This window comes from Numenius arquata, chromosome 2, assembly GCF_964106895.1.
Source record: "Numenius arquata chromosome 2, bNumArq3.hap1.1, whole genome shotgun sequence".
NCBI classification, from domain to species: Eukaryota; Metazoa; Chordata; class Aves; order Charadriiformes; family Scolopacidae; genus Numenius; species Numenius arquata.
Genome location: NC_133577.1, coordinates 64,078,828 through 64,104,113, shown reverse-complemented (window position 1 = coordinate 64,104,113; position 25,286 = coordinate 64,078,828). Strand labels below are relative to the sequence as shown.

Below are 25,286 nucleotides of genomic sequence, written 5' to 3'. Positions count from 1 at the left end.
TCTAGAGGAAAGGGAAGAATAACAGCGCTGCTTCTTTAGTAGCTTCAGGAATCTGAAGGCATATGGGAGAAAAGGCAAGCCCAGCCACTGAGCTATTAAATTCCAAAACAGACTTCTATATTGAACTGATGTCCAACTTGTCATTTGTTAAAACGGATAATCAATTAAAATCTAAATATTCTTCCAATTTAATACTGTTTTCTTTGAGAGTAAGTATAACTACAACATCACTTAGTCTTTCTTAAGCTTGTAAGAAAAATAGCTGAGCATATCTTGTTTATTCAGGTAATAATTTTGCTCATCTGACAACTACCATCTTCAAAGACTGTATTCAATAAGCAACAAGATCACACTGAGTTGGGTGACTTATTCTTTGATAACTTTCCCCATATAAAATAATTATGATAGAGTACCCAACAGCAAACTAATTGTACAAAAATCAGACTATTCAAACTCAGGTCTATGTACTAAAATTATAAATTAATTGCCTGTAATTTTGTCATAGAAATGTAAAAACATTTTTTTCTCTACCACCTTCCCTCCTGAACTCAAACAAGGATGTGGTTAACAACATCTAGGTTATGTTTAAGAGTCTAGATATTCTGAATGTAAAATACATGATACTCAGGGAAGTAAATCATGGCCAAAGTTGTTTGTTTTGTTTTTTTTTACCATCATAAAAATATGAAATTAAGTTGCTATAAAACATAGCAAGTTTTAAGCACAATTAAAACCAGAAGATTCTGCTCCCTTTCGCACTTTTAACACTTCTTCCAGTTTCAGATCTCTCATAGAAACCTACCTTTTTATACTCTCACAGGCAGCAGTAACTACATGAGATGCCAAGTAGAGCCAAGTAAATAAAGGCAGCTACTGCTGTTCCTTGTTCCCTTTCCCCTCAATGACTCCAAGCAACTGCTGCAACTCCATGCACTAGAGCTGTCTCACCCCTCAGAAACGCTTCTTGCTCAAGATCTTTCAGAGAGATTACATTAAGTTTTCAGTAACAACACCATGGCAATGGAACATTAAATGCAAACTGAAATCCTGTATTCTCTGTATAACTAATGAAGAGAGAGCACCATTTTTAACTATTTACATCTGAAAAAGCCATCACGTCCAAGTCTTGCTTTCATGAACGCTGATTATCTGAATTCTGGTTTAAGCTGGACACTAGCCATGTGATGCACTAACTGCCCAGCCGCTACCCGACTCCAGTCACAGAACTTCACCCCTGACCAATTTTTAAACAGGCAAGTGTAAGAGCTATGCTACAGAGGATGAGAACTTCTAAAAGTTTTTAGAACTTTTTAGAACTTCTAAAACTGGTATATGTTCAAGTATATGTATAGAAGCTGAGATTCCTAAAGAAATTACTCTCTGGTCTGATAACATGGCTAAAACCCTAATCTTTATTTTAAATTGTATCGTCTCCACACACGCACTTAAATTTCTGTATTTTTTAATCTGTGGTTTGCAAACTAGATTAAACATTAGGAGTATAAAACTAAGTGAGATAGGAAACACCCAATCACATACGATTCAGTTCTTAAAAGCCATCTACTTCGAATAGTCATGAGTATCTCTTAGGAATTACATATCTTAGGAATTACAAAACATTTAATGGCAGATACAATTAGGACAGAAAACAAGTAATTAACAGAAACATATATTAAAAATATAAAAGAGAATACATATATTTATCATTTCTTAACATTAAAAATTTCAACAAATTTTCAACAAAAAACATTTATCATCACAGGTATATATTCTTTAAGACATACTAACAACAACAAAAAAATTAACTAAATTTCACTTTCTCTAAGCTACTAATTTCACTACTCAAAATGGTGTGAATCCCAAAATCACAGTCCTGTTTGTTTCTGGGTTGGGGCAGAGGGGGTGCCACCTTTAATTTATTCACCATTCACCCTTTTTACTTGTGTTTCTATACAGCATCTCACCAACAGCTTCTTGGAAATACTGCCAAATTACCCTCTGGCTTGCCTCCACTCCCCTTCCTCTTTTCATACAATCATAGAATGGTTAGAGTTGGAAGGGACCTTAAAGATGATCTAGCACAACACTCCCCTGCCATGGGGCAGGGACACCGCCCACTAGACCTGGTTGCTCAAAGTACTCATCCAACGTGGCCTTGAACGCTTCCAGGGATGGGGCATCCACAACTTCCCTGGGCATCCTGTTCCAGGGTCTCACCACCCTCACAGTAAAGAATTTCTTCCTGATATCTAATCTAAATCTACCTTCTTTCAATTTAAAACTGTTACCCCTCGTCCTATCACTCCACTCCCTGATAAAGAGTCCCTCCCCATCTCTCCTATAGGCACCCTTTAGGTACTGGAACGCTGATAAAAGGTTTCCCCTGGAGCCTTCTTTTCTCCAGGCTGAACAACCCCAACTCTCTCAGCCTGTCTCCACAGGTGAGGTTCTCCAGCCCTCTAATCATCTTCATGGCCCTCCTCTGGACCCATTCCAACAGGTCCATGTCCTTCTTATGTCAGGAGCTCCAGAGCTGGACACAGTACTCCAGGTGGGGTCTCACAAGAGCAGAGTAGAGGTGCAGAATCACCTCCCTCGATCTGCTGGCTACGCTTCTTTTGATGCAGCCCAGGATATGGTTGGCTTTCCAGGCTGCAAGCACACATCACTGGCTCATGTTGAGCTTGTCCTCAACCAACACGCCCAAGTTGTTCTCCTCAAGGCTGCTCTCAATCCATTCTCCGCCCAGCCTGTATTTGTGCTTGGAATTGCCCTGATCCAGGTGCAGGATCTCACACCTGGCCTGGTTGAACTTCATAAGGTTCACACAGGCCCACCTCTCAAGCCTGTCCACGTCCCTCTGGACGGCATCCCTTCCCTCCAGCATGTTGACCGCACCACACAACTTGGTGTCATCAGCAAATTTACTGAGGGTGCACTCAATCCCACTGTTTATGTTGCCCAACAAAGATGTTAAACAGTACCAGTCCAAGTACCAACCCCCAAGGAATGACACTTGTCACTGGTTTCCACTGGACATCAAGCCTGTGAGTGCAGCCATACAGCCAATTCTTTATCCACCAAGTGGTCCATCTGTAAAATCCATGTCTCTCCAATTTAGAGACAAGGATGTCATGCAGGACAGCATCAAATGCTTTGCACAAGTCCGGATAAATGACGTTAGTTGCTCTTCCCTTACCAACCAACACTGTAATGCCACTATACAAGGCCACCAAATTTGTCACGCATGATTTGCTCTTAGTGAAGCCATGTTGGCTGTCACTAATCACCTCCTTAATTTCCATGTACCTTAGCATAGTTTCCATAGTTTCCCTTTCCTCTACTCTCTTCTCCTTCTCAACCATGCAGGAAAGCAGCTACAGAATAAGACCAGCTCACCGTGATCTCAGACTGACATGTCCACTGCAATCGTTCTCTCCTCTCAACCTAGCGGTCCTTCACACCAACACCAGCAAGTTCTGAGGTTTCTCTCTCATCATTAAATGAGGAAAAGTCACACACAACCCCATGAGTCTCTCTTTATCTTGCTACCATCTCATCTCCAAGATCACCATATGCCACTTCTACAATCACTCTCTTGATCCACTTCTCCAATTCCATCCTACACCCTTCTCTAGCTTGCTTTTGGTGCACAAAATAGGATAAGCTTTTGGACTATAAAAAATCTCTAGTAAATTCTTTAGTCAAGCATTGCTCCCAGTAGGCTTTACCCCTTTTACCCACTTTTCAACTGCGCTTGAAGAGATGTTTTATAGACAGCTGGCTACATGTATTACTTGAAAGCATGTCCTTTTCTGATTTAAGAGTCAGTATTCCTCTTTGTCTCCAGCTATTTTCAGAGCTCTGGTCTGAAGGACTTCCCTCATTTCTCCCACTCCTCTCACCACCAACTTTCCGCAGGTCTTCGCTCATCATCTCTTTATCATCTTCCTCTACAATTTGCCTTTGCACCACCTCATTCACAGGCACTGGTTCAATCAGCTTGTCAGTGCTGTAGTTTAACTGAACTTTCCCAACTCAAGAGTTGACTGTTTTGTCCAAGCTAAAATCTCTATCTTTCTGACATCTCCTCATAGCTGCCTAGTTGTCAGTTCAAGCCCGATATGACAAAACGGAGCTCTAACATCCATCTTAACTCACCTCACAACTTACTTCCCTTCTAGACATGTGTCACAATCAATTTTCTGGATGTCTTTCAGAGCTGAATGTCAGCCTCCACTCATGTCTATTTTTTGGTACATCTTCATAATCAAGCACTATCAAAGTCATACACTTATTCTTCCATTAAATCTCTTATTTCATGTTGCATCTCTTGGTTGCATCAGTGCAACCTTTTCTTCATTTTACAGATCTGAAATGACTGACAAAGCCTAAATAGGATATATTTCCCCCTCAGTTCTCTACTGAGGAATCAGTCATTAATTCCTCCTATTAAGATATTTCCTTCTCCCAAAAGGTGAATATTCAAGAAAAGAAGCAACATCTATTGTCCTCAATGAAGGGGAACAGAATCCTGTTCTAATTTTATCATATTCTGCACTATCTTCCTTTTTTAAAAAATGAAGAGTATATGATTATTTGCGAAAACAACCTATTCTATTCACATATTAAATGATATAAAGAACTGCTTTCAGTAACAACAAAACAAATAAATAACCTCATATTGTACAGTCCAACAAGGGTGCAGCACATAAATATCAGCTCACAATAATTCAGGTTAAAAAAAAATTGGGGTGTGTGTGTGAAAGTAGGAATTCCTGCAGTAATTACCACACACACCAACCCTTTAAGAGGAATTGGTACGAGTTTCCAAAGCATTTTTTCTCTCTGAACCTGGAATCTAAGTGATTACTTTCTAAGTAAGGTAAATAGAGTATTTTGCCAAATTGGTACGAAAGTTCACTTTTCTTCAGACTCCTGAGTATTTTCAAATTAAAATTAGAAATTTCCAAACATACATATTTTTAATGTAGACTCCAACAGCAAATTTCATGTCCCTGCTATTGTCTAGTAAAAAAAAGTTTAAAAAAAGCCTGCCAAGATTAAACGTTCACCAATTAAGTTTATCTAACTCATCTACAGTATTGATGCCACAAAAATGTAAAACACAAATTTGCAGACTGCTTCTCCTGAATAAATTCCAAGTCTTCTGGTAATTTCCATGGATTTCCATTAAGCTTCCCGTACGCAAGATGGGCAGTCAAATTTGGTAGTAGCAAACACATTTTTTGGTCGAGAGTCAAATGCTGACGAATTGTGACTGTATTAAAAATAATATGTGTGAGAACATTCCTGAATATTCCCTGGGCTTACACTGATGCCAGGCAAACACATCTCTACATCAAGATGTTTTTATTGTGTATTCCACAGACATCCCTCGGGATGGTTACCCTAACCATCCCTAACAAATAGTTGTCTTGACCACTGTGAATAAATCTCTTACCTTCGTGTTGGCGCATGCTTTCCCCTTCTTATAGTCCTTATGGCTGCCTCTTTTATCCAATTTGGCCCACAAGGCTTTGGCTTTCCAGTAATTTAGCTTGGATTTGAGTTTGTGATAGAAAGAACGATAGTCCTTGGGCTTTAGTTCTAAGTAGTCACAGAGCTCTTGGAAAGCCTTGAGAGTCCCCTTGCAGGTTGAAGCCTGGACAAATCTGTCGAAGAGAACATGAGCCTGGTTCACCTTCTCATTCTTACTTTCTTCCATGCTTCACACTTCGTAGCTGCCCTGGGGGGCAGCTGTTCTCTTCCAGTCTGCCAGATTTCCCAATGTCGCTCTGCTGAGCCACTTTCACCTCTGGCTTACGAGCATTATTAACCTATAAAATAAAAAGAAGAAAACATAATTGAGCTTGCTCTTTTTTTTTTTCTCTTTCCAAAATTTTGTCTAAGCCTGCTAAACTGAGAGCCCAGATTCTCAGCAACTAATAAAGCATCAGTCCTAAATAAGTCAACCAATCAATACCCCAAGGAGTCCTGCCCACAGTGACTGAGGCGGAGCCTTGCAAAGCTCACTGAGCCTCGCTGCAGACAGTGGGACATCTCACCTCTGTTCAATCACAAAATACTTTACCTGAGCCAGCCCCTAGAAAGATTTACCAAAACTCATTTCATGTGAACAGCCAAGAAGTTACAAGCAAACTGGCAGATGTTATGTGATGTTTGGAAGTAGGCAGAGGTTTTTAAAAAAAATCACAGAATCACAGAATATTTTTGGTTTGGATGGGACCTTTGAGCTCATTGAGTCCAACCAACAAAAAAAAAAGGCAAAAAAACAAACCAAAACCACCAAAACTAAAAAAAAAAAAAAAAAAAAAAAAAAAAAATCCCAGAACACCAAACACCAAAACCAAACCAAACCAAATGCCCACAACCACACACCAGCCCATCCACAGACAGACACAAACCAACAATCTCGGGCACTGGAGCATGCCCTGAAGCGCCATGTCTACACGTTCCTTAAATACCTCCAGGGATGGCGACTCCACCACCTCCCCAGGCAGGCTGTTCCAGTGCCTGACCTGGAAAGTCAGTGCCTCAGTAAAGTAATTCTTCCTAATATCTAAACTAAACCTCCCCTGCCACAACTTCAGACCATTTCCTCTGGTCCTGTCATTATTCCCTTGGGAGAAGAGGCCAACACCCACCTCTCTACACCCTCCTTTCAGGTAGTTGTAGAGGGTGATGAGGTCCCCCCTCAGCCTCCTCTTCTCCAAACTAAACATGCCCAGTTCCCTCAGCCTCTCCTCATATGACTTGTTCTCTAAAAAAAAAAGATAGATTTTGCAAAAAAAAAGATAGATTTACTGGTGTAGCAGTCACTGTGATGACCAGATCACTGTGGTAACAATGGTTACGTGCTGGTCTTAAAAAAACCACTACCACAGTATACTTTAGGAGTTGGCATTCCACCAGTAAAATAACTTTTGGTTCCTTCATTCTAAAAGGAGATGTGTCTTTGCTCATGCTAAATAAAGGAGAGGAAGAGGATGGCATAGCACAAGCTGGTATCTCTGTCAGAGTCCTTGCAAACACTCCTTTTGCACAGTGACATAAGAAACCCAGTAATGGCCACTGCAATCCTAGAAAGAAGTTAAACCTGCTAATAGCAATCAAATGCTTAAGAAAAGTTGTCAAGACTGAAAAAAATCCCTGTGTTGCATCAAGCAGTATAAACATTTGTCTTACCTAGAGCCTATGCATATATTCCTGTCAGTAAGTAAGCAGCGTAAGAGTGAAATGTTCCTCCTGAGATTCTCACAGTAGTTCCTCTATTCTGTCGTTTTCAACTTTGTTTGATAGGCAGGTCCCTATAAAATTTTAGGTGGTAGTTGGGGTCCTCAGCAGATTAAATATGCTAACAGGAGGTCTGCTACTCTTAGTTGTTTTTCTGGGATCCCTCAGAAGCAGCCTGCAGACCTAGAGAATGAATTGTTCAGGTCACAAATAGCGGGTTTTGTTTAAAGAATAGATATTTTCTCTCCCTCTCTTTCTTTCATATATAATAAATCTCTTTCGTCCTTTTATATATAATACTAAGTACATACATATAATAGATTGCTCTTTAAGAAAGAACAGTTCTGTTTGTCTTCAGATAGGAGGGCAGCATGGGAACATATGCGGGAACTATGGAAGTGAAAGCATTTCTGAGTTGCTTTTTGTCCTTTGGTTTTTTGCAAAGGGCATAAAGGTAAAAAAGGAAATATGTGGACTCGGATAAAACCTTTTAGATTCTCACCAGCTCTTTTCCTGCTTCCAGCAGACAGGAAGCCAAGTCAAACATTACAGCTCATGTCTCTTCCCCTCCCATATGACAGCTCTGCAGCAGTTATTTGGGCACTCCTGCATTTCACCCTAACATTTTATTTATTGCTTACTTTTAGAAATAGCAAAGGAGACTTGGAAACCTTTACATCTAGCCACAAACTGTTTTTTATTAAAAATTAAAATAAAATTTCCTACAGTAGCCATTGTACAACAATGGGTTATACCGGACAATGGGATTCTGACTTTACTGGGACAACTGCCTTAAGAGGACTCAGTACACATGAAGCTGTTTTTCCAACTGGCTGATAGCAATGCCATGTCCATATCAGTACTGCTCACTAAGCAGGATGGAACTAACTGCTTTCCTCATTTTTAATCTTAACTTCACTGTTGTGAAGCTGGAAATGTGCTCTGAGTTTGCACCTCAGGGTAACCACTGCACTACTGCAGAGGTCTAAGACACTGTGCTTTAAGCCTGTGTCCCCTCTTTTGTTCTCAAGAAGAATGTTATAAAGAGCTCCAACAAACCACCTCTTATGCTGAAGGAGTAATTTCAGCGTGTCATTGTAACACGGATGCAATAAAATATCCACAGCCTAAAACCGTATGCCTCATTAATCAGCGCAACGTTGCAAGTTGAATACTATTGTGTGTTATGTTTCCTGCTCCTCTTGCACCCCACTCTACGGCTGAAACACTCACTTTACACCAGCGCTTCAGGTGACTGACAATTCCTAAGAAAAAAAGCAATAGAAGTTATATGACCTAAATTCAGTGGAGTGGAAGTTTAAGTCTGTTAGTCCACAGTCCATTACTGATATATCCAGATGTTAAGGACAACACGGGTTTCATTTCTTACCCTTGCTTCTATTGTACTCTTTCACCACAGGAGTGAAGCAGCGCTGGTTCTGCACCACAGCTCAGAGCGATCCAGAAGTTAAAATCCAACCTGCATTTCATTCTAGGAACTTACTGCTTTGTGTTTGAGGTTTGCCAAGCCAGGAGACAAACCTGCAAAAGCAGGCCGTTTTATGCAGCCACAACCCGCACAGCAGTTCTGTCAACATCCCATTTCACGCAGGCTGTGAAGTCAGTTATGCCCACAGGTCAAATCAGGAGGCTCCAAGTCCCTGCAATTAGTCACTCCCTACAACTCTGCATTCTTGATGTAAACACCTAAAGCCCTTGGAACCCGCGAGCAACACGTCAGAGAACATGGAAATTACAGGAGGAAAGCAAGGGCAGGCAAGAATTATTTGCCAAGTTTCCAGGGTATTTGTATGCCTTGTTGGCTATTCTGCAAGTCTGCAGTATCCTGCATGTTTTGTCTCGAGGCAGCTGATTGCTGACTCAGAAGCTCTGTAAATTCCTTGGCTGGAGTTTTGGAAGAGAAAGACAAAGCCCGTGAAAAAATTGCACACAAGAACAGTGTTCATGTTGCTATTTACAATAATAGCATGAGGTTGTCACTGACTCATGACTGCAAGTACGCTCAGGATCTCCAGCGCTTGCCCAGAACAAAAGAAACCCATGAAAAACAGAGACACGGGCAATGAATAATTCCAGGTGGTGGTTCCTTCCCACAGTCACTACGGATGCAGGAATATGAATATTTTACCAAATGCATATACGAGAAAGAAAGTCCACTGCCCTACTTCTGTCAAATGCAAGAGATAGGAAGAGATTTTGCGAGTGACACACATAATTAATTTGGTCATTCAAATTCAAGTTCCTGCAGAAAGTGTTGCAAAGTGTCCCTATATTCCAGGGAAATAAACCTCCATTACAGGAGTTACCCCCACTACATTTTCCATCCTGATTTTGCTAAAAGTGCTCATTCAAGTAATGACTTGAGCCTGGAAAAATAAAATATTATGGGAATGTATTTGCAGCATACTTCTCCATTTTTTCCCAGCGGAAACTAGTGAGTTAATGCCATCTAAATTCACAGCTTGTTCTGTCTAGCTTAAAGCGGCATTTTGAGTGAATAAAACATTCGCCAAAGTAACTGCCCGTCTCCCCTTCAGAATGCTGAGTTTTTCTGAGCACAATGTAAATGCTTTCTTACATTTTGGTTATTTCACAGCCAGGCAAACACCACAGATGCACCCATGACAGGCAAATCTCTGAGAAGTCAAAGATCAACAAACTACACTAGTACCATATGGAGTTTAAAGCAAGTTGGTCCATCAATCATAAAATTACTGATAGCTCCAATTTCCATTGATTTCACCATTTCCCTAAAATTTCCAATTCCCCACCAACATTCCCTATGTCCTTGTCTCCCTTTCATGGCCCCTCAGCTTCTGCCTATGCGAGGCTCAGTAACACGTTCTGGAAACTCTGAGATTACTGCAGTACCTAGGCAGCCAGTACACACTTGCAACTTGGCTAGCAAAAGCCTAAGCACAGATTATTGTTAAGCTTATGCTGCAGACAGTGGGGACACCTATTTTTGTCTCTCTGCTCCACCCAACCTCCAGTTTTCTTGTAGGAAACCAATTACCTTTGAGACTTTTTATTCCCCATCAAATCTGGATGAAATTGTTCAAAAGTTATTAAGGATGAACAGAAAAGCAGATGGACAAACAGCTCAATCCTGTAAGCCTCCCTTCTTTAGGAAACCACACTAAAAAACGTTCTTTATTCCAACAAATGAAAAAGCTCTGTTTTCATTTCCAGGATTTGATTTATTTTACTTTTAGCTAAAACTGAAGAAATAGACTTTGCTACAATATGTTCATGAATTTCTAAGTGATCTCGGATACCAAAAAGTGCAGCTTTAGGGCAGCAGTAAGGCTGTGGAACAGATGGCAAAAAGAGGACAATTTTGACCAAAAAAAAAGAGTGAAAGCCAAAACTGGCAATTATTTTAGCTCCACATTATGCAGACAAAAAATGGGAAAGCCTAAGGACAAAGGCATGGTTGCCATTGTTTGCAGCTTCCCTTTTATACCAGATGGAAAAAAGGAACATCAGCACTGTCCACAGTACATTTTAAGATGGTATTTAGATTTGTTGCCATTCATAAAATTCAACACTCAAGCAAATATGCTGGCAAAAAAGATGTTTGTGTTTTAATGCACTTATCAAACCTGATTTGGTGAGCTTCCGCCTACCGTATGGCAGCGAGTCTTTTGGGTCTCCACCTCTTTCCTGTCTACCCTCCCTTCCGAGCTAGGACAAAAGTGGGAGAAAGAGAGACCAAATACGAACCTAGTTGCAAAAATGAGAACCCATTCTTAAGGAGAAGATCAAAGCACATATACAAACATTTTACAGAATTTGCACATCAAGAAAAACTTAATCCAGTAATGATTTGAAAAGAAATGCAAATTATATCCAGGAACGTGGAAACATACAAATACAGAAGCGGTTACAGATCATATTTTGGCTACCAAATTCATATGAAGGTACTGAAGAAAAATGTGTACATTTTTTATTACTAAGCATTTCTTAAGTGCCACAATATGAGTACCGAAAACACTAGACCTACAAAATAAAACCTTTTACCTCTATGAATTCAACAAACACACTGTTCTGTCACTCTGGCATGTGCAACTCATAGCAGAGTCCCTACACTGAATAAACACCAATATAAAGAAAGAGATCAGGAAACAGAGTACCTCTCTCCCTTCAAAAAAAAAAAAAAGGAAATTATGCCAAGGAAGAGGTAGCTGCCCCCTTACCTTATAAGATATGGGAATAGTAAGCCATCTGGATAGCTTTAAGAAAAGTTTCAAGAACTACTGACATACCTGACACAGCCACTAGTGTCACTAACTAGGGAGATCCCTCAGCACAAATCTTCACATCGAGCAACCAGTAGCCAAGGCAGTGATCCCCTCTCACCTAGCACCAACTCACCAGCTGTGTGTTCTTTATGCCTTAAAACTGTCACCATGCTGTAAAGAACCACACAGTACTCTATACACGCACAGCAAAAGAAAATCTATTTCTCAAAGAAGTAAATGCGCTTTTATCCCAATGGTAAAAAGCACGACATTCCACTCGAATCAAAACTCTCACAACAAACTTTTTGGAGCGTGGCCATTAAAGCAGCAAGTTATATGAGCAAAACTCCCCTTTACAGGCCTCCTAAAACCAAATGAAATATGGCAGCAAAGGCTGCATTTGTTACCTGGGTGGTGAAAGTCACGCATCTCCCACAAATCCTCCTGAGAAAACACAAGTCCTCAAAACCCAAATCTGGCTATTTCAATATAGGGAGCCCTCGGTCTACAAGCATTTGCCATAAAGGCCATATGCCACACCTGTAGGCAGTCAGACCGTGGGTATCTTCTGATGAGCAATACATATCCCACTTCTAAGGTAAGCGTGCAATCAGTTCATACAAGGTGAAGATGACTTCACTACCAGGCTGAAGCACATGGAGGCTTCTCACTCGACCACTTAACAGGACAAGGTGGTTAGATGTCATTCCCTCATTTGAAGTGCTTTGAAGCTGTTCCTGATGTTACATTTCATCATAGAAACCCATTCTAAAGTTAGTTCCCACCCAATTTTACAAGCTGGACTTCCCCAGAGTTCTTCAAACACTATCTCCAATAACCTGAGAAAAGCTCCTATAAAAAAAATAAAAGGACTCTAAGAAATGACTGGAATGACAATTTCACAAAACTTTCTTTTTATGACTTCAAATGGGGATAAAAAAAATCAGTCGCCTTAGCACAGCAAGACATACCAGCTTTCGATATCATACAGGACATGGATTGATTCATCTTTCAGAGCCAACATGCTATGCCACAAGAAAAGGAGGTTTCAGAGAAGCTTTACTGAACATTAAAGAACAGGAACGTTGTTCTGACCCAATTAGAAATTTTGAGCAGAACAAAGACTGGAGGCTACAACCATACTATAATGACCTCTACAGCCCAGTGAGTCAAGTCCTCTGAGGCCTTCAGGTTCTGCCAGCACACAGATCACCCCAAGCCATTCCCCAACACACTGAGAAAATAAATAGAGTCTATATTTATATTTTTTATTAAAAAAAAAAAAGAAGAAATCTCACAAAAGAAATTCTCTAATGAAACTCACATGAACACATTTTAAAAATTTTATGTAAGTGAAGGCTTCACTCTGTCAGAACCTGGTACCAAAACACAGACTACAACAATCCCAAAAGTTAATGCAAGAAAGATAATCAACAGGGACAAAGAGACAGATACAACCATATGATCCACAAGTGAAAAAATTACCATTTTTTAAAGAGCATGTAAAATGGTTCATGAGATCTTAAAAATGAAAAGGTCTAGTGTCTAATTTAGTATGTGTTTGCCTTCTATTCTATGCACTTGACTCCAGCTTCGCACTTCAGTGCTCCCTTTTATTACCCAATTCTGCCTTACACAGGTCAAAGATTACTAGTCACATAGAACGATGGAGTCTAAATTAGGCTGAACTTACCAAAGCCACCTTCATTTGGGTCATCAAGAGAAACACCTTCGCACCTCAGAAGCAAACTCAAAGACTGGTCATTTGTGCCAGCATTTATTCTCATCAAGGCAGATGGCTGCTTAGACTTCTAACTCCCAAGAGTCACTCCTTAGCAGTTTGGTAATTACCAGACTCTCACAAAACAAAGAACAAATATTCCAGTTACAGACATTAAAAATGTACATGGGAAAGCAAGTTTTATTTGTGCTGCTTCCAACTCTCAGCTGTTATGGGTGTGGAAAAGAGGCAGGCACTTCCTCGAAGGAAGTAGTAGAGGAGAAGGGAGTTAAAAAACAGGATTAAAAGACTCATAATTCCACCCTCCATACACACTCAGCCAGCTAAGGCATCACAAACTGAGTACGCTATCCAGAGCAGTTCAAACAGATTATTTCATGGATGCATATCCTGTTTCTGCAGTGGAAGACTGAACACGAAAAGCAGAGGGAATTTTAGATTATTTTTTTTCCTACTGCCGATCTTGCAAGACTCTTTTGGGAGCCAAGAAACCAAAGTAAACAGACATTTGAATAAGAGAGCCATAATGATTTATCCAACCCACAAACCACCTCATTTAGAGGCTGTTGAACTTTCAAAACAAAACAAATCCCAAGCTTTATTCTAAGAAAAGTCCAGGAAGGGCTGGCACCATGCTACAACCCATGGGTGCAACCTTAGCCTTTATAATTACTAGGTAAAACATACACACAGAGCTCAAAAAACACCTAAGACATTGGACCTTAAGCCCAGTCCTCCAGAACTGCCACCTCCTTTCCTTTAACCAGAAAGGTCCAACCAGGAAGAGCAGATGAGGACCAGTGCCTTACTCGCTACCTGCTACATACGCCTTCACTTGTCACTGTTAATACCTTCAGCACGCTATATCCCAGCTATCACATGCCCCAATCTGCCGCTGCCCCCAGCCCATGCATGGCCAACAGACCCAAGCCCCACCAGCAGTCCAACTCCCTCAAGATGAGGGAACTGGGGTTGTTCAGCCTGGAGAAAAGGAGGCTGAGGGAAGACCTTATCGCTCTCTTACAACTACCTGAAAGAATGTTGTGGCCAGCTGGGAGTTGGTCTCTTCTCCCAAGTAACAGAAGAAGCGGAAATGGCCTTAAGTTGAACCAAAGAAGGTTTAGATTGGATATCAGGAAAAAAATTCTTCACTGAAATGGCTGTCAAGTACCGGAACAGCCTGTCCAGGGATGCGGTGGAGTCACCACCCCTGGAGGTATATAAAAGATGTGTAGATATGGCGCTTAGGGACGTGGTTTAGTTATGGACTCGGCAGTGCTAGGTTAACAGTTAGCCCTGGCTTGAGTGACACAGGATTAATCTCTTTTTCAGTAATCTTACTTTTCAGTAAAGTCTCTTCTAATGCTTGGGAAAACTGCATGTTTAGAAGACTCCAGTGTCTGAATTCGTGGAAAAAAAATGTACTTTATAGTCAGCTATGGCATGAGGGTTCCAAGGTCTCAGTGTTTTTGAGGTAGCTAGCATTTCAAGGTCACGAGTTTTCAAGGTGCATAGATGAGGAGGAGCGAGACCTGGGCACTTGACCCAAGCTGGCCAACAGGACTATTTCATACCATGAACATGACATTTAATAGAATTTCTCAGCAAACTTTCTAATTTGTTTCTCTTCTATGAGAGCAGAGAACTTCTTGCCCCAGTGCCGGACCTGAGGCCTTCCCTTCCTCCTGAAGCTGTAGGGCTTGTGTGTCTGACATTTGCTGTCCACAGCTAGGAGTGCACAGCTACTACTGATAGAACGGGCTGAGTATAACCTTTATATGTTTTATAGTGGTTCTTTAGAATTATTAATGTTAATTATTTAGTCTTATTCTATGAAATCTGTTTATATTTCAACCCTTGGGTTTCTTGGTTTTTTCCCCAATTCCCCTTCCTGGGTGGGGAGGGGTCATCGGGTGAGAGAATAATTGTCTAAATGACAACAAATTGTTGTGGGTTCTTCAAAGCATAACACCACTGGCCTTTTAAGATCTTAAAGGTCCTTTCCAACCTAAATGATTCCATGATTCAAGCTCCACTGCTGCCAAGAAAAATCCCACAATGTGTTTATAACCACTGATGTGTGTACCCTACTCACGTAGCTCAAATCACTACACCTAGCCTTCCTTTTTCCTTGATCCTTAAAAGTTGTGCATAAAAATGTGTGCTGTGTAGTCCCTCTAAATATCTAAAACCCCAAATGGCAATGGCAAGGAACTCAATCCAGGGTAGATAGAGAAGGCTGTTCCTTGATGCTCCACAAGCCACCACAGGCCTCCCACATTAGTCATGAAATTAGACCATAATATACAATTAAGCAATTTCAATTCATTTTGCAAAGGCAGAGGATTACACACCTCAGGAGGAGCACTACTGACTGAACAGAGTTTTGAACAGAACGCAAAGCAGGATTTGAAGGGAACCTGAAAGAGACCTGGTTTCCATCATGTTTTGAATTCTCTTTTTTTTGGAATGACTGGCAGATTCAGCACTGAGCTACACCTCCTTTTCATGGGAGAACTTATTTGTCTATACTCTTAAGGCATATAGAAAACAGAAAAGATACTAAATGTGTTCAATGGACACAATGCTGAATCCCAATTCATTAGGTCACAGGAAGCAAAAAAACCACACACACAATAATCCTATAAATTTTATTTCATAAATTCATAAATTAGATCACTTAATTGAGGTCTATTCCACAGGTCCCACAAACCTCTTCCTTAATCTGTGCCAGGCTGAATTCCTGTAGACATGTTTTTATTCTGAGGGGGGGAAAAAAGAAAAAAAAAAAAATCTCTATCCTAGCCTTTCCTCAAAGCACTCTCTTACTGTACTTATTCTTGGAGTTCTTAATTTGACAGTATCTTGACCATTTAGTATTAACCCTTGATAAATTTACTCATGTAAATCTTTCCTCTTCTAAAGGTAAGAATACCCATCCTCTGCACCCTGGTATGTTCCACGATCTTTAGTAACAATAACAATTAAAAAAAAGCAAAGCAAAAATCCAACCCTTAGCAACTAACAAACTTCACAGTGAGACTGTCAAATGACAACTGATCAAATCTAGCAACCTGATGAAAATTCATCTCTGTTACACAATCCTGTGTGTCTAATGCTTCCCATCATTCATTCCCCTCATAGGTACAAGGAAAGCAGGAATATATTGTAAGCAAATAACCTATTTAACGTTTTGGCTAAACTATGACAAATAGGGACAGTAAAGAAGTTAACGTTTTCTTGTGGTACAAAATATACCAAAACCTTGAAAGGTAATCCAGAGTACAGGTAGTATATGACAAAAACAAAACTTGTAACATCAAACTTTCAACTCTGGACGTAAGTTAATATCATTTGCACATACTGTTACATAGCTTAAAAATAGTAACCAGCAGTATGTTCTATGTTCCCCACTTGGCTGGACATTTGACTCTCAGCAAATGCTGAAACATTTTCAATTGGCCAGAGAGCAATCCCCCTCCAGCCTCCGAACACACAGGAGATGCCTCTCTCAGCAAAGAACGTGGCAAGCTCAATGCCTCAAGCAAATGAAAATCTGTTAGGAAATCAGTTACAGAGGAAAGAGGTGGAGGCGGTTTTGTGATTTACTCTCCTCTCCCTGAGGCTTTGGCAAGCAGTTTCTGAAATAAGATGGCAGTCATCACTTCCAGAGGCAGACGTTACTAGTCTGCTCAAATACAGCTGCACTGGTGGGGACATGAAAAGACTTGGTACGAATTAGTCAGAGATTTAATCCAATCTAAGTGTAAGGATGCCATTCAGCAGAATTTGTTCCTAGTAGCAAGCACACATAAAAGCTTCTCTCTTTGCCTTTCATCCTCAAGGACTTTTCTGTCTAGTCTTTTTAATTCCATCCTCCTTTGGATAAAGGCCATTCCTCTGCAAGGATATCTGGGGGTCTGAGGCAGATATCCTTAGCTGAACCTCTCAGCTATGTGGTAGAGAAAGTTGCTTTATGAGAGGGCACAAGCACTCCCTTCGCTTAATGCAGGTCTGAGACCCCCCCACCAAGGGACCTACAATCATCTTTTGTGCAAGACATCTACACGCACCTCTTTAATAGGGTAATGCTCTCAGTGGTCACGGAGAACTACCACACTGTGAAACGACTTCAGTCTAGCATGGTTCAACAACACTCATGCACTGCTTTGCCACTGTGCTGCTTGCAGGCTGGAATTTGCCTCATAGGGCATTCCAGAATTTCCACTACAGATGATTCAAGTTCTGGATCTTGGGCTCAAACTGAATAATTTCCATAATCCCTTACTTCCTAACAGCATCCTCCATCTGGTATTTGAGAACTAGCCAGAACAACCCTTTTTCAAAATGCTTTTAATGAAGCGAGGGGAAGGGGACAAGCGTGACTAAAAGTAACTTACGACTTTCTCAGTGATAATACCAACAGGCTGCTGCTAGCTTATCTGAAAGCAGGTAACAACTTCAGAATCGGACTGCAAGCTCTTTTCAACATGAAAAATACTGAAATTAAGAAGTGCTTTCTTCAACTTCATTCAACCACTGCTTTCAGGCTCAGTCAGCCAGCACAGACATCCAGCACAGCTCTGTAAATAAGGGATGACCAACAGGGGTGGCAAAACCATAGCATGACAGTAGCTGTTTTCCTGGAAATCTATACGGTGCTCCTGCATAGCAGACCACAGCATTAGCTGTAAGTTCTTCTCCAGAGAGAACAACCTGAGGCCTTCAACATCTGGAAGCCACCCTCCCTCCAGTTGCTCACTGGTATTAAACAATTTAGTATTCATATATTTACTATTAGTTTATGCTAACAGAAGCATATGCTGCTATTAAGAAGGCTTGGTTTTCTCCAATTTGAATACGGAGAAATGTAAAGAATTTGTTCCTGATTACACTGGAAACCTCCAGTGAAATCCATATGCCCGCTCCCTGCTCCCCTGTCCTTTCCCATAGATACACCCCAGAAATTATCACAAGTGGCCTTTTCTCCATGGACCTGTGAGATCTGGCTAACTGAAATGAAAAATTTCGTATTCCATGGGGTACACTAGAAAACTTTGACGTTTGGATCTACAAATACTTGGAGTGGCCACCATGAAAAAGTAATGTTTGCTTTTAACCGTTCATTTCTATAACATCCCTGGTTTTCTGGAACAGAGTATTCCAATTGGAAGGGACCTACAATGATCATCTAGTCCAACTGCCTGACCAATTCAGGGCTGACCAAAAGTTAAAGCATGTTGTTAAGGGCATTGTCATTCTGGAAGTGATATGGCTTATTTCCCTTCCCTGGCTGACACCACTGACTGGGCATACACCTTCTACTGCAACTACTGAATTATGGTCTGTAACTATAGGGCCATTTCCTGAGCCATATCATACTGTGGCAACTGAGATTAGAGTACTGCTTTCTGTCCAATCCCTGTTATCTCTTCCTGAACACAGTTGTTTTTATGATCAATAGGTTTCTTTTAATTTCCAGGCCAAGTTTATACCTCTTTGTTCCTGTGATGATACTGACCATTAGCTTTCCCTCCCTTCTTACATATATTTATAGACAGATGCCACATCCCATCTTGATCTTTATTATACTGAGGTTAAATCAAGTTCTCGTAGTTTAAGGTAGGCTCTCTTTTCCTAGGCCTCTCAAGGAGAAGAGCTGCATATTGTTGGGCTTGGGGGGGCAGGGGTGTGCCTATGTTATCTTATGAAGGACTACAGGTGCGTTCTCACAAGAGCATACTGCAGGGTACACCCCTCTCCTGAGAATTCTGGGATTGCTTTGGCCTCTTCCACGACTACAACCCAGTTCTAGTATACATTTTGATGTAGTCATTGATCATAGGGATCACTGTTTGTCCTTTCTAGGTCATTTCCAAGTGAAAGGATGCCAGATTAAATTCAACAGCATAAAAACAAGAATGATACAGTTTAATTTGTATTCCATAAAAATCTAGTTCTTTCTACAGAATATCAATGTAAAGATCAAATTGGTCTTGAAGGAGTAGCATCACACGTCTCATCCTTAAAGAATAGGAACAGTAACCTTTCCCCCAAAACTAGCTCCTTCCCTTTTAAACACAAATTGTTGCTTTCTGTTCCCAAGGAAGATGCTCAGAAGTGCAGTACTCATCCCAAATCCAAGCCTGAATCATTTTCCCAACTGAACAGCATGAGCTGTAAGTAGCCTTTTGTGTATATGTGACGCAAGCATGATGCATTCAGGAAAATACATCATGCCCTATACAGAGCTATCAGTGGTTCACAGCACATTAATTAGCAGAGAAGCGTCTTGGGTTCACATCTGAGCAAGCTTCTTGTGGGTACAGTAGAGGCTTCAGAATAGTGTGCTTCCTAGCTGAGAATCAAAGTATCACACATGGAAACCTGACTGACCTCAAGCACTAGAGCAGCAGAAGTAGGATGGAACAGTGTGCCAGGGCTATCAGAAATCCATCTGATCAGATTGTTAAAAGAAACAAATGTGATATCTGGATGCGGCAGTCTTTCCAGAAAAGAGGTGCAATATTAATGCCACTGGTCAGGAGACCGATAAAGCTTCACATGGAAATATATGCAGTTCTGCCTCCCCTGGGATGTTAAGCCAGTCAAACTAACAAAGAGCTTGTGACCGGCACTTCCAGTCAGTCTCCCCTACTTCTTGACTCATTTCTATCAATATTACAAATAGGGTAGAACACCTCTGACAGCAGCAGAACTAAAATGCACATTAGGTTTCAAACTGCAACTCAATGTTTGAAACCAGAGAAATGGGGTTCTAGAGCACTCTCCAACAAGAAAAGCCCAAGGCAATTAAATTACTCAGTTTATTAATAGAAGACCATGGTCTGAGACAAAAAGGAACATACCACAACCTAGGATTTCCCTCCAAATCAGTCCAGTGCTTTATATTAGTGTACATACAGAGACATAATATATGCATAATTAATATATAAGGCCAGAATCAAGTGATCTGAACCATGACTGTAAACATGTAAGCATAGTAGCAAAGCTTTATTGAAGGTTCACAATGCTGTGCAAAATTATCACCTTCCAAGGACTTTAGCCGCATAAAGATGAATTTTCTGTTGAAGTAACTGATATTGTAGCCCTTTCTGTAACTGTCTGTCCTCTTACTGATGCTTGTGTTGTGCTGGGTGGGAAGAAGTGCAAGGCAGGCGACCCTAGACATTTGAAACTCCTTTTCCTTGCCAGAATGGATGAAATTTCGCTTCTTCCTCCATTTTAAAAATTACAGCCTTGAAAGCTGAAGGTGGCAACAGACTTTCAGAATTTTGCCTATGTGTGTAGAGTTGAAAGAAACAGAGCTGTTGCTTGGAAAAATAGGAAAGAGGTTCATACAATTTCAAGAGAACTGTGCTTCTGGTAGAGTACCAGGGTGCAGATGCAACATACTAAAAACTGCTGGTACACTCCTGCATGTTGTTTATTTGGGCAAATAAAATGTTGTTTTCCCCCAAAGGCATAGATATGCTATGCAAAGAAATGTTTCAGGCAATTTATGCCACACCTGTGTCCCCACAGCTAATACAGGAATGTAAGACGACTACAAGCTATACAGGTATAATCAGTTAACCAAATGACATCAGGGAATTTAAGGGATAAGTCGTGCTTGGAGCATGTGGTATACTGCCCAGGAGTCTATTAGCCCAAAAGAAAAAAAAAAAATTGTGTGTCGCTGAATTGCTCTTAAAAATACCTAATATACACCAACACTGTATGCGCTAGGTTTTCCCTTCTCCATACATGCTATGTGTAACAGTGACTTCATTTCCATTAGTCTCTTGGCTAAACCTGCAGATCTGACAGAAATACAGCCTTTAAGCACCTCAGTAGGGTCTAAAGTTTAACAGAAAAATCAGTGTTTATACACGTCTGCTACTTTAGTCCAGAGTTGTTGGCATATTTATAAACAGCCACAGATTGAGACTTGCTAGTTTCTTAGAGAAACACAAAACAAAACAGCAAGTTTGCAGTATCTAGCTGTAAAGAAATCTGAAGCTATGTCCTTCACAAGAATAATACAGTATTGTTTGCTGCATACAAGAGGTGGTCCCTTCTGTAGTTTGGATTGCTACCTGTTCCAAGTGTTCCCGAGTGCCCCTATGCCACCTACTTGCTACCTTTGGAGAAAACAGGCTGCCAGTGTACTGTATGGAGGCTCTCAGAGCTCATCTCTGTATAGACTGTGGGGTGTAACCCCAAGGTTACTCAACATTTAGATATTTCAGTAGTTCACAAGACACACTAGAGAGAAAGCTAGTAGTATCCACACACTTCTGGAACAGATTTCCCAGGGAATTTGTGAATGCCCCATCCCTGGAAGTGTTCAAGGCCAGGCCGGATGGGGCTTTGATCAAGCTGCTCTAGTGGGAGGTGTCCCTGCCCATGGCAGGGGGGTTGGAACTAGATGATCTTTAAGGTCCCTTCCAACTCTAGCCATTCTATGATTCTATGATTGATTCTATGATTCTACATGTACTCAGCATGGTATTTACTGGCTCTGTGTGTCCATATCTAAGCATTAGACTCCCACATAGCTCCACTCCAGGGACCAGGCAGTTCACTTTTAGCACAGAGCTATTTATTAGTTATATCACATGTTACATTAACATTAGCTTATATAAGTAAATCAATAGCAAGGTAACGCCTAATCAGAAAGGACAACAAGATAGGTGTCTTGCTATTAAATGTTGTTTTGCCTGGAAGAAATTAAAGCAGTGAGGGAACCTGTGAGGGAAGTTGACGACGCTACAACAGCTACTTGCAGCAAGGCAGATGGGGATGCAAAACATCTATAAACAAACTCAATTCATTATCTAAGCTGGGTTTGTTTTCCACCTAATAACTAAACAACACATACCAACCTGTGCCCAGGTTTCAATCCTGCCTCAGGTCAGCCCAACAAGTTTTGGGTGTAATCTCCAGATCAGCTTTCCTTTCATAGAAAAGCAAAGATGCTTGGCTGGAGTGTCCAAGCAGGATGGCTCCTTCTCTCAGCAGTCTTTTCTACAGACAGGATTTAGCAAAAAGAAACTTCCAACATGCTCCTCTTTCGGCTTCCTTCACCGAACACAAGATGTTAAAATCCACTCATGGAAAAACAGCACGTGTGCATGAAAAGGAAAACTAGTCTGTCCCAACTAGGCTACACAAAACAACATGGGTCAGTACTAAGCTGACCCTGACAGTATTAAACTGGAGGCCTGCCATAACATTAGCTTTCCTCAGATCAGTATATTTGGCTGCAGAAGTAGGATCATTTCTGGGGGAAATGTGTCCATGTCTCCTTTTCTCTTCTTGGTTAGGGGAGCCGGTTTGGCCAATTAGGGAAGTGCACCAATCCACCCTGTTTAAAACTCTTATTTGAGGTGTTGGTCAAACTAAGAAATAGAGTCAGAGAAACATATGATAATTAAGGTTGGAAAGGACCTCTGGAGATTGCCTAGGCTGATCCCACTGCCCAAAGCAGTCAGCTAGAACAGGTTACTCAGGACTGTGCCCTGTCGGGTTTTGAGTATCTCCAAGGATGGAGTCACGAGGGATACTTTAAACCTAACATAATATCCCTTGCAGCAGACAGACCTGCATATTTAACCTCCAGGCAGATTAATTTTTATGTAACCAAGCAATACAAGAGAGGATAGATGCTCAAGTCCCAGCACGCATCACCCTAAAAGGTAAAGTCAAGAGAGCCAAAAGCAGCAAGTCACTTTTTCCCCTATATTCATGAAACTCAAGGTCCTCAGTTTTCCTCCTTACCTTGAAACAAAATGAAGTGTTTATTCCCAGGCCTCATGGAACATTAAACAAAAGAAAGCTTAACCCATGAACATAATGCACAAAACTACTCTCTAGTAGATGGGATTGTAGCTGTGAATCCCATTTCACGTTCTACTTTCTAAACAAAGGTAACACCCAGCCCAAGAGTTCAACTGAACTACCTCCTCTCTCCTTCGAAACAGTTCTTACTGGTCAAGTTTGGTAACATCTGAATTTGCAGTAAACAAGCTCTGGAAGAATCAGAAAAATAACACTGAAGAGAACCACAAGAAATTATTATCAAGTTGGTCCAGAGGCTGACACAGAACATCCAAGTTTCTTAGGAGCTGCAGTATGAAAGAGGTACCCAGTGACATCAAAAAGGCTATCCACACCTAATAATAACAACAACAAAAAAATGTCAATAAAGCCATGCTGCATTTTCCAAGGGTAAAGTGCAATTCCTGGCAGTGGGGCCACAGGGAATAGCCATTCAGCTGGCAACGGAACCACAAGGTTTTAAATAGATAGTTCAAAGCCAGAGATTATTCTTTTATCCTGTGCTGTCAGTGTTACAAGGCTGTGAGGAAAGGTAATACTGATGTATAGAGAAGAAGCAAAAATATTTCATTTTAAAATTAGATTATCTACCTTGGCCTTTACAAAGCCACATTTTGGATGACTAGCAATGTGTCAGTATGATTTAAAACACTGGGTACCTGTAGAATCCAGTCAAAGACCCATGGCGAGTTTTAATGAAGTCAAGAGGCTTTAGCTCTTGCAGGGCTGTCATTTTAATTTTGACATATGAAGAACTCATTAAAATAAGGTTCACCTCTGGGTTCTAATGTCAGTTCACGGTAGCTACTTAAAAGTACTTGAGAAAACATGTGATTTTGCTAGGGAAAAAAAAAAGGTCACGTATGAGGGAAGACAGGTTAAGAAACCAGCAGAGTAGGCTGATCCCACAAACAGCTCATTTAGAAAAAAAGCCTTGCTTAGTGGAAATCTATTACACACATGAATGCTAGACTGGAGATCCTCCAACAGGCCAGCCCTCTTATGCCCAGGGTCCTTCTTCCTCTCCTCTTCCCTTAACAGGAGGGTCTGGCTTTGGATTTGAGCAGATTATCAGGTCAAAGCTGGAAGTATGTTCCAGCCAGCAGTCTAAAAGTGAAGTTAATCACCTCGACACCTTTAAAGAGGTAAGGCCTAGGAAAGATTTAGCGAAACTGCTTCCACTAACTGGCCTGAAATTAATCGCAAACCACGTAAAAGCCAAGTTTGATCGTGTAGGCAAACAAGTCCTGGGCAATGTTTATTTAAGGCAACAGATTCCAGGCCACACAGAATGTATTTCTTCATACTGTTCCACAGAGATCATCTCAGTCTCATCGCAACACTAAAGTCTACCAGTTAGAGGTCTATATTAAAAATAATAATAACAAAAATAATAATAACAAAAATAATAATAACAAAAATAATAATAACAAAAATAATAATAACAAAAATAATAATAACAAAAATAATAATAACAAAAATAATAATAACAAAAATAATAATAACAAAAATAATAATAACAAAAATAATAATAACAAAAATAATAATAACAAAAATAATGTGTGTGTGTATATATATTTAGAAAACTATCTCCACTCAAATCCTCTGGCAACCACGGAAAGCAGCACTACGCCTTTTACAGAGGCAAAAACCACTTGGCTTAGTCTAGACACAAATACCACAAGCACTGAAAAAGCGAAACCTTTCCTAATGTCATAAATGCACAGGATCAGTCTCTCCCTCCTCCCAGCAGGCAGCCCAGGCAGAGGTGCTATGCTAAATTCAGCTACCACACTACCATACACTGCCACTGTGCAGCCTTGTTTATAAAAGTTAAGAATTTATGCTGAAACTTGGAAGAAAATATCCCAAGCAACAATTTTAGGCTAAAAATTGTGTTACAGCACAAACAGTTCAAGTGTTTAGGTTAAAGGGGTCAGCTGCTGCTTGTAGAAGTGTTCACCGAGTTTCTTCTGCATTTGATATATGTATAGCCATTCTCCCCTTCCCATAAAAAGGAAAGTCAGCCCTATTACAGGGACTTAATTTTAAAAAAACAAGCTTGTTCTCATTTAAAGAGGCATATGTACATCTACAATTCTGAAATTCTCAAATACTCCGATTTTATGTCAAGTCCTTACTTTGGTGACCTGACTTCTGAAGTAGTAAATGAAAAGTAC

The 25,286-nt window shown here is 40.6% G+C and overlaps 1 protein-coding gene across 4 annotated transcripts in view; it reads right to left on the bottom strand.

Moving 5' to 3' along the window:
* MICAL3 (microtubule associated monooxygenase, calponin and LIM domain containing 3) overlaps positions 1–5,842 on the bottom strand; it is a 110,748-nt gene extending 104,906 nt beyond the window's left edge. For all 4 annotated transcript variants that reach the window (XM_074168100.1, XM_074168101.1, XM_074168102.1 and 1 more), the window contains exon 1: positions 5,465–5,842. In XM_074168100.1, the coding sequence (XP_074024201.1) occupies positions 5,465–5,728 (264 nt within the window). In that variant the 5' untranslated portion in view covers positions 5,729–5,842. The remainder of the gene's footprint in view (positions 1–5,464) is intronic.
* Between the last annotated feature and the right edge of the window lie 19,444 nt (positions 5,843–25,286).